The sequence below is a fragment of the Bacillus rossius genome, chromosome 2 (assembly GCF_032445375.1).
Source record: "Bacillus rossius redtenbacheri isolate Brsri chromosome 2, Brsri_v3, whole genome shotgun sequence".
In the NCBI taxonomy this organism is placed as follows: Eukaryota; Metazoa; Arthropoda; class Insecta; order Phasmatodea; family Bacillidae; genus Bacillus; species Bacillus rossius.
In genome coordinates this window covers 72,698,380-72,718,625 of record NC_086331.1, presented here as the reverse complement: position 1 = coordinate 72,718,625, position 20,246 = coordinate 72,698,380, and the positions used below count along the sequence as shown (strand labels likewise).

The 20,246-nt window shown below is 34.6% G+C and overlaps 1 protein-coding gene across 4 annotated transcripts in view; it reads left to right on the top strand.

Moving 5' to 3' along the window:
• The window catches only part of LOC134529370 (myotubularin-related protein 4), a 263,105-nt gene that overhangs the window by 95,058 nt on the left and 147,801 nt on the right, over nucleotides 1–20,246 (top strand). For all 4 annotated transcript variants that reach the window (XM_063363357.1, XM_063363359.1, XM_063363356.1 and 1 more), the window contains exon 6: nucleotides 9,248–9,452. In XM_063363357.1, coding sequence (XP_063219427.1) covers nucleotides 9,248–9,452 — 205 coding nt within the window. The remainder of the gene's footprint in view (nucleotides 1–9,247; nucleotides 9,453–20,246) is intronic.

Genomic DNA, 20,246 nt, shown 5'->3' with positions numbered 1-20,246 from the left:
CAGAAAAATTTATATTTGCTACTAAAAGGTATCTACCATCTTAACTTAGAGGTTAAAGGTGCAAGTTCGAATCACAATGTATGTGTGACACAAACCATAGTTACATAATACAAGAAAAGAGTGGACAGAAAGACCTTTTCCAAGCCTTATCGCCAGCAAGAAGTGGTATTTGAGAAAAATGTTGATTTACTATTCCGTACAAATTAGTATACTAATGCAATGTTATGCAGCCCTAACAACATAGCTAATCAGGCTAAAGTACTTATTGTACTGAAACTGCAATACATAATAAATTTTGATATACAAAATGACATCTAAAGTTTTAACCAATCATAAAATACATAAGCTTAATGTGACATTAATTTTTGCATGGTCTAATCTTGTATTGTCAAGTGACAACTTCATGCTATTACACTGAATTTTTACGTGAGTCAAAATACATGCTCCTGACAGGTACATGTACTTCAATGACAATAAATAAATGTTTACATGAGTTGGTGCATAAGCCAAGGGCAACTTATTCCTACATACGACAATTTACTTTTGCATACTTACACATAAATGTCATAAGCAATACCAAGTGCCTCTATGGCAATATGCATAGCAAGTCTGAGACATTTCAACTGAACATAATCTACCCTTTCTGGGCCAGCAGCAGTTTTCAGACTACAAATTATGTTACAAATTTTTTAAATGCCTCTACATGCACGTGCAGACTTATCATACTTGCCTGCTTCTCACCTCTGCTAAACTCAAAAGAATTTTTTTGAGAAAGGTCATACAAAAACATAAATAGCATCACTCGCAAACTAAGGCCAAAGCTAAGCCTTTAAGGCAGATGACCACAAACACAAGCAAATACAAATGCTAAATATTTTGAAAGTGTGACATGCAATTTAATACTGGCAACAAAACAAACAGCACAGCTAGGGAACCGAGCTCCTTGCCTCTTGTGGTCCAAGACTTAGGACACAACCACATTTAGCCAAGTTTATGCAAAATCACAAATTATCCTTGTGCGAGAGTCCAAGAAAAAAATCTGATGGTGAACCAATGGAAGTTCTCTAAGAGTTAGGGTGAAAACTGCTGCTGTCAAGCAGAAATACAAGTCTGACCAAAAACCAGCATGGCAGAAACAGAAAAAGACTAAACATGCAATGGCCATCAAACCTCATCTCAATCATCTTTAGCAAATAAGAATTTTGTATAACAGAACAAAAAGAGATTTTGTAAATCATTTAATGTTGTTTAGCACAATGGTATAACTAACTTCTGCATGTTATAACACGTGCTAGTGAAAGTCATACACAACAAACATTACACTAAACAAACATCACACTGCTCTTGCCAAGAAAGAAGGCTTAATCTAGTAGTGACAGTTATAATAAACTTAAATGGGAATCATTCTACGCAGGTACAAAGGGGAAGGTGTAACCAGACCATGTTCAAGTAGGGGATAGATACAACTAGTAGGGGAGGGAAGGTGGAAAAGGTAGTCTCGGAATTAGGCGGGTGAAGTCGAGGCACAGCGGTAAGTTGAACCGTCGCTGTCCAGTGTCCTGCTACCGGCTCAATCTAGTAGAATTTTAAGGAGCCAAATTGAAACACTTTACATAACTAACGAGCAATGTTCATTTTACTATCACTACAGTTGGTAGTTAACCCAGTAAACTGAAAATAAAAGCTTCTCTGGTGTTGTGTACTTAGCTATTTAACAGCATTTGACGGTGTTAGTGCGTAGACACTATTTGTTAATACGTAAACCTAAACTTTTTTAGCTTCGTATAACAATCTCAGAATGCAATGAAATTTGCTCTTTTTGTTACTCCCATATATTCACTCATTTCTTGAATAAAAACTTTTTCTTAGTTTGAGTTTGTGTGATTTTTGCAGCTTTATCTAATGACTTTGATGCCTGGAAATTTTCTGACACTGTTTAGTAGCAAATCTAATTTCTCTTACATCATTTTAATAAATGTAACATGGTAGCCACCCAACTGGGAAAATCGGGAAACCTTGAATTAGCCAGGTATCTATTTAGTGCTGGGAAAACCGTGAAAAATCTGTGAATTTTTTTAAATCATCTGAATTTGCTTGTCTAGCAAGTTGAAAAGAGCTTGATTAGAAAAACTGTTCGTCATGCCTACAAACTGCATCACTTATGCCATCTTTGAGCTGCATATGCCTTTTCTTTTAGTGTTTTTCATAGCTTAGTTAAAAAACATGTCGTTTCTACAAACTGCATTACTTGTTCCATTTTTGAGTGTTGTTTACTGGAAAACCCCTGCAGTAGTTGTGAGGAATGCGACACGTGTGGCCGGAAATTAGCTTTTGGGGGAGGAAATTGGTACTCAAATTTCTTTTCATTCTTCACTTGTGAATTTTTTTATTTTATTTTTTTTTACGTTTGTATCTGGAGATTTTAAACCAGTGGTATTAAACCCAAGCCACGACCAAAAACTATTACTTTGATTTTTCATGTGAAAGACTGAAGACTCTTTACAGAACAACCACCAATAAATAAATATGAAAGTAGAATAAACTAGACTAGTGGATGGTGCCATAACTCCTTTTTTTGTTAAGTGTTGTAATAATAAATTTTTTTTAGGGCTACCATAAGAAAATAACATTTATCTGTTTATTAATATTTTACCATTACAATTAGTTTTAGATACATTTGTTCTACAGTCAGTATTAAATTATTTTCAGTGAATAGTAAAAAAAAATGGACAAGTAGGGAGGTAGTTTTAATACTAAAATGTCATAATGTGCAGCTTACTTCATTGAAAAGTTTTCTTTGAAGAATTTAAAGCTAGGGGCATGATTTTATGGCAATGAACCAACAGAAATACGGGTAAAATTTTTAATGTTTATAATTATTATTTTCATATGTAAACTTTTCACGTCTCTGGCAGCTTCTAAAGCAGTTTCATTTCTGCTCTTATGTTGTTTGTTTAATTTGTTATACCCATGCTGTATTTTTTTTATCCCACAAAATTATGCTGTTTGTTGCTACTGTTATAGTTTAAACAACATACTAGAGTTACTAAATTATGCTCGTGAAATAATCACAGAAGTCATAGTCTTACAGGAATACTTTCTTATTTAAATTGTTGGTAGCGGTATTTTAATATTAAATTGTTAATTTGGTTTCAGTTCTGATGCAGCTAATATCTTTAGCTATGTTACATGTGTTTTTATTAATGTAGTAACATTTTATGAAACTTCTTAGAAAACCTTAAAAATCTTGGGGAAAAAACCTGTAATTTGATCCTGCCAATAGAGTGGTCAACCTGTGTAAGCTTTTCAGCTATGTTTTATGTTCATGTCACATGTAAAAGCATGTAAGAGATAGGAAAGTGTCTTAATATGTTAGGCATAAAGTATCATGGTTGCTACAGGACTAGAAAACCGGGAAATGTCAGGGAAATTTAAATGGTCAGGGAATTCCGGGAAATGTCAGGGAAAATTCTATGAATTCTGGAAATTTTAAAGTTGCGAATAATTCAAACAAAGCTTTGTTTTGATGCGCTCGTACCGCTACTGAACGACTCCACTAAAAGGCTGCTGCTTAAGGCACACGGCAACTGCAATTTTTTTTTTACTTGGTCTACGATTGTCCGTTGCAATAGGCTGTTACAACCACCCACCATAACTTCTGGCCAATCCAAGCACTCGTTTGTTCACTAGCGAATCCAGGCCTTCATTTGTTCGTGTTTTGCTCCTTTTTAATTTGCCCTTCAGACTTTGTATTATGTTCCGTTCCATGCAATGAACTACGGAACGGGCATGGCGTAGTTTATCTTTTGAAGGCTATTTTCACATGGAATAAGATGAGTACAAAGCTTATTACGTGAATTCAAAGGCGTTGTTTCAGGTGAAGTTAGTTTTTGATGCGATCATAAGAAAATAAAGTGCATTTTGATAAAGAGGCAATACCAATTCTCATTTTGAAAACTACCAAGCTGATATGAAAACACGTGGCTTTTATGTGCGATTATGCTTTTGCATTTTTTCTACCTATTTTTTTAAATTACTTTTTTTCCAACCGTTATAATTACTGAGTTCTGTTGCGGGACACTTACATTATGTAAAAAAAAATATGCATAACTGAACATGTTTTTCCCCAGAATCGTTAGTTAACATTGTAAGAATGTAAGAGCATTGTATGTTGTAATGCTGCTATTGTAATTCTCTAAGTAGGCCCGTTATATTGCTAGGTGTGAATTTGTAATAGTTTTTATATTTGTGTAGTTATATTTTTTTAAGAATTCATAAACAATGTTTTAACCTAACCTGAAAATATTAATATGTACTTTTTTTTAGCTTAGAGATGTTGAAAAAAACTACTTTTAAGGAGAATTGGCTCAAGGAGCCACAGTTACAGCATATCAAACCCTCTGCTAAAAATATAAATTCTGCGTACTGCATTTTGTGCTACAAAAGTATTCAACTCAGCAATATTGGTCGAAGAGCTCTCACCAGCCATGTCGAAGGAAAAAAACACATTCACAATTCTGCCGTCAAAATAACACCAAAAAACAGCCTTATTTTACCTCATGTGGAAATTTTTATACTACATTTAATCATATGCACGTTAATATTTATGGTATGTACTTCAAAAGAGTGTCAGAGAATTTTTCTCTTAAATTTCTGGAAAACAGGGAAAAGTCAGGGAATTCTAAGATTCTATTTCTGTAGCAACCATGAGTATGGTTTTCTAAAACCTATATTGTCTCACAAATATTTGAGAAATTTAATAATAATGGAATAAAAAATACACTTTTTTTTTTTTTTTTTTGAAGTCACTAGTCACAACATGTTTTGACAAATGGTTACTGCAAGAAAAATCAGATTTTAAAGTCTTGCTGAAAAGCCTCACTTCAAAATGACGATGCTGTATCTCACTTTGTAAAACTCATCTCTACTTTGTACCAAACTCAATAGTTACCCTAGGAAAGATTGGCTATAAACATTTGTCATTTCGACACTGCACTGAAAACCAAATCTTGAATATTTGGTTCGAATGTCACATGTACCAAAAACAGTGTGAAAATCCTTTAAACCTTTTTTTCTTTTTGATTTGAATGAAAAATAGAAATCGGTGTCTGATCAAGCCGTTATTGGGAGCGATAGTTGAGACATCAGGTGTAAATATTGAATTGGATGGATTAAAGTTAAAAATGTTTGTTTTTATTAACAAACATGTACGTTTTAACAGTAAAAGTAGGGTTGCATAAGTATTTGAAATTTCAAGTCATGTTGAGTTTTAAGTACTCGACTCAAGCCTAATTTTAACGATCAAAATAACTGATGATAAAACACTCATGAAACATCACTAACACAAACCTGGAGTATTCTAGAATTATATACCTAGTAATTGTGAAGCATTTACAATGCAGTTCAGTAGGAATCATGATTAGTTGATGCATAACTGATTACGAAGGTATTTGTTACAATTTTTAAGTACTTCACCATGCTACACTTATATTCTGCTGTCATTTCAATGTGATTAACAATGTAGATAATTAAGTATTGAATTTGCTATTGATGGTGGCTGATTTTACATAATCTCATATTGTACTTATGATTTACATTTTGATTGTAACGTATTTGCATAATTTTCATGATTTTAATTACATTAAACTATATTACAAACACAAAATATATAACTTCTATGCAATTGCCATATACTAAATGTTTTTACAGTTCACTGCAGTAACAACTGTTTTTTCAAATGGGGTTCAAATATCCTTTTTCACATAAATGTTATTTATACTGTGCATCATAGAAAATAAATAAGCTTATGAAATACACATCTGTTTTATGTTTTGCTTACTGAAAATAATAATGGTGAACATGAAATGTAGACAAATAAACAACTGATAAATAAACAAGGATGAAGCACCATAGTTACAGCACAAACTACTTACCATAAAAGAAACACAATTACTGTAAAAGCACCATAGTTATTACAGATAACTACCACAAATGCGTCATAGTTGCAGCTAACAACCTAACATATAGTGACCAAATTAAATGTTACGCCACTGCTACTTCACCCTCCAAGCATAAGCACAATATGTATTATAATGCATACATCCTGAATATTCTTGTACTGGGCGTATAGTGATAGGGCAGTAACAAACTTGAATATTTAAAATAGCAATAAAATAATAGTGTCTGTGTGAAAAATTGGTTTCACTTTTATGTTCCAAATTAACATAATAAATTTAAAGTGTTTAACTGCATTGAAATGGACAAACATTTTTTAGCTCCCGTGCTTCAAAATATCATTAGAAAGAGTAAATTATATTTTTTTATAAATAGTAGCTAAAATTTTTTTTTCAAAAAAAATTAATTTGGAAATATAAAGTTGTAAAATTCTTTTGTAAATTAAAATACTGTAGGTAGGGTCTGTATACTATTATGTATAGTGTTTACTTTTGTACCACTATTTCCTGTTATTTGAGTGCTTAAAAGGAAAATGCATAAAAAAAGTTATGCTGACTACTTGACTTGAAAATACTCAAATTTTTTGCACTACTCGACTCTAAACTCAACTTAAATATATGCTACTCGTGCACCCCTTAATGGAATTAATTATAAAGTTAGTTGTAATTGTAGAGTAGGTCAAGTTCTAAGAATTAACAGAGGCAAATATTAGTTGTAGGCCTACTAGGAAGGTAGTCTGTTGCTGACAGTAGTAATAATTTGGATAGCACATGCAGGCCTAAATAAAATAGGTAAGTGTTTACAACTGTCCTATATATTTTTAAAATAATTAACCAACACTGGTCGTCACCAACCAGTGAAGCTTTTTTTCGTTTGTTTGACCATGGACCTGAGTACCTATCGTTTCAGGCCTTACCCATTGTGATAGTGTTGGCATACCTCACTTTTTGCCCGGCATGGCAGTGCAGTGATCAGAGCCCATCTCTTAGCTATTCTAAGTTGCAAATGTCTCTTTAGTTTTAGTATACTGTTTGACAAAACATTTACATATTTTCTTCAAATGTTCTCTGCCAATTAAAAAAAAAAAAGTATTTACAGTTTCAATCAACATTTAATATTTTTGTAGGATGTGATATGTCTCTGCCTCGAATTACTTTATTTATTTTTTAAATTAAATGAAAGTTTTTTTTATTTAAAAAAAAATACATTTCATGACATATGCATGTTCCCCATTACAAGAGACTGTCCTCTCTGAAGAACTTTTTGACCCACACTGTAGCTATAAAAGCTCCCTAGTAGCCCAGTCTCGTGTTCCCCCTACAATGGCACTCAGGGTGCAACATGTGGAAACCCTATTACAACTCAGATTGCCCCGTCTAAAAGACGACCTGACTTGTACATTAACAATGTTCATCGAAAAATGTTTGTTGATGTTTTTAATTTAGAGGTTAATTACAAATTTTTTTATGCAGTTTCTACTAGAGAAAAAGAGTTGGCAGAACTTTCACGTTGATTAATTGTTTTTAAATCTGCACAAAAACAAAACACAGTCCTCTACTAGTTTTCACAGCAACACAAATGACTGTTCTCTACTTGAAAAATAAATGTTACTTTTGATGATGCCTGAAAAAGAAACACATACACATTCCATTTCGTGATTAAGTCCTGAAGTCGCTTGGCATCGACGGTTCAAGCCAAGGACATAAGTGTCCTTGGGATGGCGGCAAAATACCACTTTAGATCCATCTTGGGCTGAGTGTCAACGAATGTGGTCACTAAAAAACTTAATACGTGTTCAAAACGAGGTTAATTACTGGCGCAGCCCAGACGACAGCCATAAAATTTATCCTTCAGTCCATATTAATTAATTGCTTAAGCCCCTGCCAAACGCGACTCTTGTTCCAATGACATTGAGCAGAGAACTACTGGCGGGATGATGCCACTGCCTCTAGCCACACTGGAAGAAGGGAGTCACGTGACCACTGCTTAATCACAATGCACTAAACAACCAATCACAACATATTTCACAACAGAAAAACTTCCAGAAGTCCACGCCTGCTTTACTGTCTCTCTTTCATTAGTCAGATACTGTGGGAACTGCACAAGTTCAACTTTCCCACCATAAGAATACATACAGAAAGCACCATAAAGCCTCGGTACTGAAAATAGTCTGGAAAATAGATGCCGCTTCTGAGTCGTGCACCTGTCTCTCGTATTTTCTTTCACTCAAACATTACCAAATGTTATAGAATCATTATTAAAGCTTCTGAATAACTTCAAACATAAAATATGGGCATTAAAACTAAATTTAAAATAAATAACATACTAAAAATATACATTAACACATATAATAACTGAGTAAGAAAAATGAGAACCAGTACAAATATAGTTAAACAGCTTTTCTAAATAAAACATCTAAACATTAAATTTATTTACAAGAATATTAATAATAATATAATACACGTATAAAAACCATACAATCAGCTGATTCCTCTGCATGAATAAAACCTCATATTAATTCCTCAAAAAAAATTTTAAAAGCTGGGGAGAGCAGGGACTTGCAACATTACAACCCTTGTCTTGAAATGAATGCAGGCTAAGTGCAAGTTAAGTTTTGTGCTGTTGTGAACTCTGATCTTGATAGCTTGATTTAGATGTGCATCACCGGTGCTGCTGGCTGCCAGACATTTCTCAACTTTATTAAATTAATCAACTGGAAAAAAATAAATATAGTAATAATTTTAAACTACAGCAGCTGTCACCATTCAGAAAAGTTACTAGTGTATATTAAAATATGTATAAAAGTATTTTTAATATATTTTTTAATAGAAGTCCTTGTTGTCATACTTGTACATTATTCCATTTCATGCATTTCTACTTCCATGTGTATTTTCAGAAATACTGTATCTGGAATATTAAATAATATTGAAATATCCAGATTGTTGTGTCAGTTATGTCCTTAGTATAATTTATTTTTATTCATATGCATGAAAGTACCAGGTATGAACCATTAATGAACTACAATTACTATCATTGACAAAAAAAAGAGCAATGCCACAAACAACAAATTGTATTAACTATCAAAAGTTAAGATGTACTAAAAGGTTTAGTGATAATAAAAATATAAATATACTTAAAAAAAACTGTACTCAATTATTAAGGTGGGAAGGAAGGTGGTGTAAATTTGTAATAACTATTTGCCAGCCAGCCAACATATCTTTGGTTCAAATACTAATAACAATACAAGGTATTGTCAGTGCTCTGTTGGTGAATGTATGGTGAATGTGGACAGGCACACTGGTAACGGAGCTGTGATAGCCCGCTGCAGTCAGCCCGAGGTCGGTCTGCTGGGCTGGAGGAATGCCAATGATGAGAATCTGCTGAAAGCCATCGCAGGTGCCTGTGTTGTGCCTGTTGGTGATGACAATGCCAATAAACAAGAATACCTCTCAAATGGAATGGTTTTTGATGGTGATTGTAAACCAGTTACAAAAAAAGTAAGTTTTATTTTGTGGACATTGCTAACTTCCTGGTAGTTAGGAAGTAGATTGTTAATATTAAGTACTAGATAGATATATACGCTGAGCAAATTTTGTGCTGCTTTAGTTTTCCATGTCTCATACAGGTGCATAATATATAATCCAAAGCTGGTAGCTCCAAATGACTTGAAAACAGACCTTTTTTCAAGTTAAAAATTTTACTTCCTTCAATAAAATTTACACTTAATCTAAATCAAAGACTGATATAGATATAGTTGATGTATATTGCAAAACTAAACGGTACTGAAATTCACTTTTTTTTTTTTAATTGTTGAAGACTTAAACACAAAATGTCATATGGCATCTGTTTACTTTGTGTGTAGACTGTTGTACCTTATAGTCTCAGCAGTATTTTGTAGCGAAATGAGTTGTAGCTCTATATTTCTGCACGTATCATGTCTGCAAATAAATGTTTATAATAGTTTGGTTTACGTGAAGTTATAGCATATTTTTTAATATGAGCTCAGGCCACATGGGGCACTTCACTTGGTTTAGCAAACAAAGGAATGAAGTTAATGTCTAAAAACATTTAGCATCAGTTTTTACAGCCATATTCATGATCACCAATATTTGTCTACACATTTTCCCAAAAGATAAAGGAGCATCAAAAGGAAAGAAAACTCTTTTATGATTTTACCAACCCATTTATAAAACCTCTCGTGACATACACTATTTTTTTTTTCTTCATTGATTGCAGTTTTTTTATTTGTGTCCCCTTTCTACTACAAAATACTTTATGAAAATACTTAGTTACATAATGTGTTCTTTGTTGCATACAGACTTTAATAGTAAGCGCTAGTTAGGTGCCCGCTAGCGATTTGAAGGGTCGTGTAAAATCTCTTCAAGTAGTTCCACAAAATTCTCATAGAGCGTAGTGTCGTAGCTATCAATCATAGGGGATTATCTCTCACCCTGTGTCTGAGACAGCCAGCCACCAGCTCTTGTGACCCACAAGAGATATTGTGCCTGTATCGTTTGCCTGAACTTCCTATTTTATTGTGAGTTTCATTTTTTCTTCAACCTTTGCCATCCACACTAAGCCTGTTTATTTTTTATAAAATTAATAATTTGGTGATATGTGTTTGTTTGAAACATTCGTAGTGAGCTTGCACATGATAAATTCATACTGAACAGAAGTTTTGAAAAATATATAGTAGTGTACGAAGGGGGAACCCGAAAAAAACGGACTGAGAGCACGTTGCCATTCGTAGACATAGTAGAGAGTTCTCCCACTAGATGGGGTTCTGCCTGAAACTTTGGCGATCAGGATTGGTTCCTTCATCACGGCAATGCTTCCTCACACACGGCCTTACAAGTTAACCGCTATTTGGCCTCTCAAGGGTGGTCTGTCATTTCCCACCCTCCGTATTTGCCAGACCTAGCCCCATGCCACTTTTTCTTGTTCCCGAGAACGAAAAAAATTCAAAAGGGAAGTGTTTTCATGATGTGGAGGTGGTAAAAACTAAACATCTGCCCAGAAGGCATCAATTTGTAGGTTAACGTTAGATCGTAGTATTGTTTTTTCTCTTTTTGTTCTCGTGTTCCGCCTACAAAGTCATGGCAGATTTAAAAGAACAAAGTGAGTTTGAAATTTTGTTTTCTGCTTGAAAAATCGGCAACGGAAGCTTATCAAATGCTTCAACAGGCTTTCAAGGAGGATGCTATGAACCGCACTCAAGTTTTTGAATGGTTTGGGTGCTTTAAACGTGGTGACATGAGACTTGAAGACCATGTTTGTTCTGGGGGCCCTTCAACATCTCGAAACAATGAAAACATTGACAAAATCCACCAAAAAATTGAGGATCGTCATTTCATGTTTGACGAAATTTAAGAAGAGACAGGAGTGAGTTGGAGCTCGTGCCAGTGGATTTTGACTGAGGTTTTGCAAATGAGACGTGTTGCTGCTAAATTTGTTCCTCACCTTCTCAAACAGGATCAAAAAAACATTCTATTGAATTTGAGCCAGGACTTGAAAAAAGAGATTGAAAGTGATCCAAACTTTTTGACCCAAGTCATTACAGGTGATGAGAGTTGGTGTTACGGGTATGACTCAAAAACCAAGCAAGCATTAAGCCAGTGGAAGACTCCCAACTCCCCCAGATCAAAAAAAGCAAGTAAAGTGAGATCAAAAGTTAAGACAATGATCATTGTCTTTTTTGATGTTCATGGAATTGTGCACCGGGAATTTGTTCTCCCTGGCCTAACTGTTAACCAGCACTTTTATTTAGAATACGTTTACGAGGGGATGTGCAGAAGAAAAGCCCAAACTTTGGTGATCATGTGATTGGTTCCTTCATCACGACAATGCCCACTCATACTCGGCCTTACGAGTGAACCGCTATTTGACCTTTCAGGGGTGGTCTGGCATTCCCCACACTCTGTATTCGCCAGACCTAACCCCTTGCGACTTTTTCCTGTTCCCGAGAATGAAGAAAAATCTAAAAGGGAAGCGTTTTCATGATGTGGAGGTGGTAAAAACAGCTTTGCAAAGAGCACTGGATGATATCAAAGTTGAAGAGTTCCAGAGGTGCTTCAACAGTGGGACAAGTGCATTGTATCTAATAGAGAGTACTTTGAAGGTGACTGAAGGAATTTTGTAAAAAAGGTAATAAATACATTTCTTATTACCCAAATCCATTCTTTTTTGGGTCCCCTCTTATAGATAGTAAGTAGTATATGCACGTAAAATGTGGGATATTCCAATGTTTGTTTTGTAGTTACTTATTGAATTAATGGTATTACCATCTATTGTAACTGTGTATTTATAATTTAATAAATAAATATACACTAGGAGTGAACGAATACTCAACTTGTGCCTAATTTTAAAGCTCGAAAAATTTGAGTAGTTTACTGTTTGGTCTAGGAAAATAATAAAACAAAAAACATCACTAATTGTGAAGTTTCGAATCCATGATTCTTAGTTTTCGATGATATTGGATGTTTGCTGCTCAATGTTGTGTGTCTGCTCACTTTCATCCGATTTTGGAATGTGTACGTCGTTCTCATCGAGCCATTCTACATCGTGGTGCTCTAAATTTTGATTAATGAACAACAGTTCATTAGCATGACAAGCAGCAACTCTTATAGGCCTAATATTTAATATCAGTGTGCGTGTTTACTTTTTTATGGATCTTCTTGATGTGATGATTTAGTGACTTGACGGAAGCATGATAAAGACCACAGGTTTTGCATGTTTAACTTGATAGCTTCAATTTTACCGTCGGACAAAAATAATCGTAGGGCATTTGCAGGAAATATTTGAGAGAAGAATTTAAGCGTAGAGCTAAATTGACTGGAAGATTAATAAATTGCTCTTCATCATCCAAAACCAAGTCATCAACTGTTTGTTTTACTTTTACTGGTGGTGGAAGAAACCTGTTGTCTAGTAATCTAAATAGGCCACTTCTTGGACGACAGCATTCTATGTTTCTACATTTTACAATTTGAAGCTAGTATTGGCTTTCACTCACATGTTCTGAATACCATTTAATATCTGGGAAATCAGGAAGATCTTGTTCGCCCGGCCCAACATATTTTGCAGTAACATGATAGCCATCAATTTCCATTGAACTCTGTTTTCAGCTAACACATTTCCTGCAAACTCAAAATTGGATCTTTCTAAATGTTCATTAATTGTAACGCCACGTTCATTAAAATGAGACCCAAAATGGTCATGAGGCAATATCAAACCAGCCAGTTCCCGACTAAGAGGAGCCATTTTGCGCTCTACTTTGTTATACGCACTTCTGCCAGGAGCATTGGTAGCTAAAAACAATGTATTGAGATCATGTCGCTTAAAGTGTTGTATAGCAAACCCTATAACTTTTTGATAACGCAGATTTTCATCTGGCCCTCCATCAACCGTCATGATTTCCACTGGTGTTACCAATCCATGGTCATTTTTAGCTAATGCTTGAAACTCAAGTTCGAGAAGCGTCTCGAAATCCTGAGCATGAGTATTATCAGTAGATGAACTATGCTTTCCACTTCGGATAGCGATGTATGTTGGTCCAAAATATCCAACGGCTTCCGGTTGTCCTAGCATACTGGAAGTGATTTTAATACCAGCATGAACTGATGGTATTGATTTATGCCGCTGAGTGATTACCCAGTCGTGATCAGGCAATTTGATTCTATATTCCATGTGCATTAGAAGAGTTGCTTGCTTATTTGCCGAAGTTACATCAATAGGGACCCGAGCTTTATCATCTTGAGATATGAAAAATACTTGATCTGGTCCAAGTATGGATGCTATGTTCTCCAAATAATGGATTGATGTTTCAGCGAAATTACCATCTAAGTGGCTTTTGTGGTGATCAGTCTGAGCCCGAGTGAGCTTTACAGGCAGGGACTGTTGATACATGTCTTCGTCCCTCTGCAGAATTAGTTTTTCTGGGAATCAAACGAAGATATGTCCCACTTAGACTAATGTCAAATCCTATTTTACGTAATTTTTGTGCGAGTTCATCAAGAGTTTTTACACTTTGAATAGATTCCGTTCGTCTTCTATGATCTGCTGCACTCTTAAATAAAGCAGTATCCGCAATTGTTTTCAATAGTAATGGTTGATCGTTTTCTAGGCTAGGACGTCCCACTGAATCCCTCAGGGATAGTTTTTTTTTTATTTCTGGATTTTCATGACGAATATATTATAACTTTATTTTCATACCTTCTCTGTGTTTCTTCTAGGAAACTGCATTTTGAATCTTCCTGTTTGAAAACTGTTTCGGTGTTTTAATTCTTCGCACAACTTAATGATTTGTTTATCAACTTCAACACGGCTTGGCATAGTATCTCTGGCAGAATACAAAGCATTCAGATTTTTTTTAGTAGAGCAATCTTATTTTTCATAGCTTCCTGAGAAGGTTTTGCTCTTGGCTGTTTATCTGTATTTTTTGTTTTATCGCGTTGCTGTTGTGATTCCACTCCGGGTTTTATGTCATCTTCTTCCTGTTCTTTAGTATTTGAAGCTGGCAGTATAATTTGTGTTTTTTTTCTGCAGGCTTACAGGTATTTGTTGCCTAAAAATTAAAATATTCTATATTAGGTACTGCTAATGATTCTCTTATTAAGCTACAAAAATATAAATGTGTGACCAAAAAGGGTCGTTACATACACGCTATAGTGAGTACATTTAATATGTTTTATTTACTTTAACATGGCGAAAATTAATCCGCAGTTTCATACATTTATCCCATCAAATACAGGGTTGATTATTGAGACACATCAGTAAGGGTATGATACGGTTATAGTTACAAGAAAGCGTGCCTAAGAGACCTTCCCTAAATTTTTGAAAAAAATTCTATACATTTTGTAAGAGAAAAATGATTAATCAACTCAAAATACTTTTTTGCTTATCAATCCTATTTCTTATTGTGATTGAAATACTCTTTTAAGCCACATAAAAAACTGCATTCAAGATTATTTAAAAGCCACAGCCGGGAATCGAACCCGTCAAATACAGAAAAATAACAACCTGTATTTTTGTGACCAATCAACGAAGTCAGTCATAAGGAATAAATCTATCTAATGAACATTACCTCTAAAATTTGTGGTAGGTCATAATATCTGCTAATCATTAAACGTCTAAATTATTGTTTTCTTTACAAAATGTGAAGAGAAAGTTTTTGGTGATTTCTAATATTTCTAGTGTAGTGTAATATTTCTAGTACTCATACCTAAAATGGTTTCATCACTCACCTTGGAAAAAAAACGTAGTAGATCGGATTTATTCTTAGTCGCTGCTTGCAGTTCTTCTTCAATTCCCTTAGAGTCAATAATATCAAGTTCCTTGTCTTGACTTTGCTTGTAACTTATAATTACGCCACACTTCATGAACTAACTTCTGTACATTTTATACTTTCGTATTTGTATGAGATTTTTTAAAACTTTGGAGCAATTTTTGGTATACCTTGGATTTGTCTATTTGAAACGTCATCTTATTTAAACAATTCAACTTTGGCGAAAGTGGATCAACAGTAACAAAACATTAACTTGCTTTGCTTTCCTTACAATACGTTAAATCGTCAATCGTACCGAATCAAAACAATAGATTGACGGAAGAAATTTAGACAAGCAAATAGCGCTGTAATTCCACTACTCGGTTCTAAGTGAGTACCTAAACGTATAAATTATTTGTGGGAATCCCCAAAAATGTGTTTTGTTTTCAAACATAGACAATGTGTGGGTTGCCATATGTGTAAAAAAGTAAATAACTACTGCTGACGTAATCACCATATAGCCCCCCCCCCCCCCCTTCCACTCCCATGTCATCAAAAATAAGCAAAGCAAAGACCCCCCCCCTCCCCCCGTCCTCCTATAGTGCTTATTTAATACTTGAATGGCCCCTTAACACATTAACAGCCAAGCGTCACAAATGCGACGTACGTAAATGTGTTTACTTGTACCGTGCGTCGCGTTTGCGACGATCGTGCAGGCCTGCATTCATCGACTCATCACTTGCCCAAGGATCGAGTTATCTAAGTTGCTATGTGGTACGGTGATAGCTGATGTTTCGACCTATCGATTCCAGCATTCCGCGTTTCAATTGCTGGCTAACAACGGAAACAAAGGCGTATCGAAAGTGAGTTATTTTTTCTCAGTTGAGTAAGATGGCGTCGGCGAACTAGCGGAGGTTTTGCGGTCGTGTAATATTGTAAGGAACAAATATTTTTGATAGTTCGGGCGAGGAAAATGACACGGATATTAGTAGTAATATTTCAGACGTTGATTACGTTAGAGAGAGTGAAAGTTCATCGGAATCATCAACATGTGAAAGTGATGTTCCTGGTATGTCAAGTGCCACGCAAGTCACGAAAAAAAGTAAACAAGTTAAAAAAAAGTACTTAAAAAATCAGCTCCACATCAGATAATTGGACTAAGTAAAAGTCTAAAACAAGATAAACTTCCTGTGAACATCCCATTCACAATGTGAGTGGTGTAAAAATCACTCCTCCAGAGCCCCTAAATAAAGGAAACTTGCCCCCTTCTAGACCTTTTGATTACCTCAAACTGTTTTTCACGGACGAGTTGATTGAGTTGTTTGTCACGCAAACAAATTCATATTATGAACAGCAGTTTCTTGTGCAGGGCACCATAACCCCTAATTCTTCTTTCAAAAACTGGACACCAGTAACAGAAACAAAAATGTGGCAGTTTTTGGGCCTCTTGTTGTTGATGGGCCAAGTCAATAAAGCAAAAATAACAGACTACTGGACTACGAGGGAAATTTACCATTCACCATTTTTTGGGAAAATAATTAGTAAGAATAGGTTTCTTCAACTTCTAAAATTTCTGCACTCCTGTGACAACAGTAATGCAGATTCATCCAATAAACTCACCAAAATTCAACCTGTGATTGATTTGTTTGCAGACAAATTTTGCTCAGTATACACACCCAAGAAAATGCTCTCACTTGATGAGGGCATGATTCCTTGGAGAGGTCGAGCCAAGTTTCGAGTTTTCATGCCAAACAAACCCGACAAGTATGTCATAAAACTCTATATTTTGTGCGAGGCTGACAGTGGGTATTGTTACTCATTTTCAGTATATTCAGGTGAAGGCAAAACTATTCCTGAAATAGTGATTGACCTGTTGGGAGACCTGAAAGGCAAAGTTTATTGTCTCTTCATGGACAATTATTACAATAGTGTAGGTCTGAGTAAAAGGCTTTTGGGTGTCAACACACACACATGTGGAACACTTCGTCAGAACCATGGTGCTCCCAAAGATGCTTTTTTTTTGTGGTTTATGAGAAACTGGCGAACTTCAAGACATACAATATTGTTCTTCTAACTTTAACTGCTGTCCCTAGCAACAGAAGTTAATGATAGCTTCCATTATTGTATGTTTTACACATAATTTTAAGAGCACATTTTTGTGGTTTCAAAAAAAAATTTTGAAAAACTATTTATATATTTTTTAAATTATTTTTTAATTATTTTGAAAACATTACCATCTTATTGCTCATTCTATTTACTGTTAGAAACATGAAACTTTCTTATGCCTAAAACAAAAAATTACTTCACAATAATTAAGTTTGAACCCACTGCACAAATAGCAAATAATACTCTTGAAATGCTGGTACACAGGAGCAAATTTTTGAAAAATGATTTGGTAAGTAATGTGTTAAATAAAAATGTTAAATATTAATGTAAATTTACTGAATGATGCAGTTGAATAACTGGTATTAATGGTAATTTTACACTGGCATGTACATAAAAAGTTATATAGAACAAATTAACATTACACCAACAGCTATTACATATTTACCAAACCACAGCAGTTGTACTTTTATACTTTTTATAGCATTTTTAATTGAGCACAATAGAAAAACAACTAACACTTTTTTTTTGGGGGGGGGGGGGGGGCCTTAAAATAGACATACATTGGTGTAAATAATAACCTTTTTACAGTGTACATCTAGACATGCACACATTAGGTGGAGTAATTTAAAAAGCCTTCCCCCCTTTCTCCATTTCACCTACCTTACTCTCCTGCTATATCACTCCTTTCTTTTTCGTTACTCGTGGCATGCGGTGCGTAGCACTGCTGGTTGAGATGGCGTGGACGCAGGCTCACCGGCCCGCTGTCCGCTGCTTTGATCACATAATCAATGGGAAAGATCTTGATTCTGTGTCCTGTGTCATGTTCATTACTTTGCGGTCAGTTTGAAACTATCAATAGGTTTTAAACAATCTTAAAGTTTTAAATAATGGTTTTGAAAAATCATAAAGTTAAACTATTGAAAGGTTTCAAACAATCAAAAGGTTTTTAACAATCTAAAACTTTCAAACAATCGAAAAGTTTTTAAACAATCAAAAGTTTTAAAGAATCAAAATATTTTATACAATCGAAAAGTTTTAAAAATCTAAATCTTTTAAACAATTGAAATGTTTTAAGAAATCAAAAAGTTTGAACAATCTAAAATTTTTAACAAATATAGATGTTTTAAACTATCGTAAGATTTCCAACACTCGAAAGAAACGTCGCCCATACCGTTCCCGAGTAACATGTGTGTTTAAAGTTAGAATACAATGCGGGAGTTACACAGTACTAAATGATTTGAGACTTGCATAATATTTACCTAGAATATTTTCTTTTAAAACTCTCTACAGAGATATGAACGATTGTTTGAACAAATCAGTATTATGTACCACAAAGTGAAACTACAAACAACAGGCAAGAATTTTTCTAACGATATACAGATGCGTCTAACGCATTGCTTCTCAAATTATTTTATTTATGAGTAGCTTCTTACCACTTGGTATACGGCATTTGGTTGGAGTAATTTTGTGAATGCGACGGAAATATGTAACATGATGTAGGGAGAAGTGGGCGCCATTCATTTTTTCGGTGCGAGCTAGAGTTGGCGCTTGTACTGCAGCGTTTCAGCTAGCGCAAAAGTTTCTCATGGCGTTTTAAAAGAGAAAGGGAGAAAGATAAAGAAGACACAGCTATTTACCATTCGTTCCGCTAACAGTTGTCTTGAACAGTGTGTCACAATGCCATGTGGCTATTCTAATACGTTATAAATTTTTTGGGAAATAGTAATGTATACGAACAAGCATAAATTAAATAATTTTTAATGTGTTAAGTCAAAATACGTGTAGTGTTAATACATAGTTTGTGATACAAATTCATTCCTGAAAGTTATTTGTATAAAGGAAATATAATAAATAAATACTTTAATTGATATTATATCATTTTTAATTTGAGGTTAATTTCTTTCAATGCTGTGTTAATTATTTGTTTGGAAATTGGTACATAATAAAGCAACTAATATATTATAAAACAAATACTTTCCTTGGTAATAATAAATTCCTTCATCTGTAAGATTATGATCATTTTTTATTTTGAGATAGTCAGTGTCAAATCTGAACAAGTTTGTACTTGTCAGTCGGCTTCAAGAGCCAGAAGAGTGAGGTCGTGTTTACCGTATCTGTCACACATCATGGAAAGAGATCCTGACATTTCGCGGATTCGTCTAGCCTCAGGGTAGAATTCAAAGTCATAGGTGTGCCCAATCCATGTTTGCTTTCCCATTGGTTGATTTCTTAGTGAAAAAATTACTATCCCTGTAATTGGGGCTACCTTTTTCACTCCTAGCTGGGCATCAATGGCACATGGTCTTAGAAGAGTCTGTCCAATTATCTGCGTTCATGTCATGAACACAGTGAGAGAGTTGAAGGTTTGCATTCGAACTTTACGACAAAATTAATGCACAATATTTACGTACCTAGATTCGAGTACCTCTAGTCATGGATTTTGAAGAACGCATTAACATTTAATTTTGTTTGTGAAACGGAGACCAGAAAAATGGGTCGTGCTAAATTGACAACGTTTTGACACGATTCCCGACATTGAGAGGGCCACCAAGGAGCAGCAGAAGGTCCTTCCGAAAAACCTTCAAGAAATGCTTCCAATCATGTAATCAACATTCGAATAGGTGATCATCGCTAGCCAAGGAGAGTATTTTAAAGGAGATTAGTTAAAATATAAGGCAAACTTATTATATTCTTTGCAATAAATTTATTAATTGTAATTTTTGATCACACCCCATAAATAATCAAAACATCTTTATTAAACTAAGGTGAACCTGAACATTATTAAATATCAATACTCATAACAACTTTAAGTAAATGATTTTAAATATTGTACTCAACATTTAAAGAGTTAGTCAAAAGAACTCATAACAAGTTGGTATTTACAAGTGCTACTTGCAACTCTAATCATTTTAACCATTAGATAAAA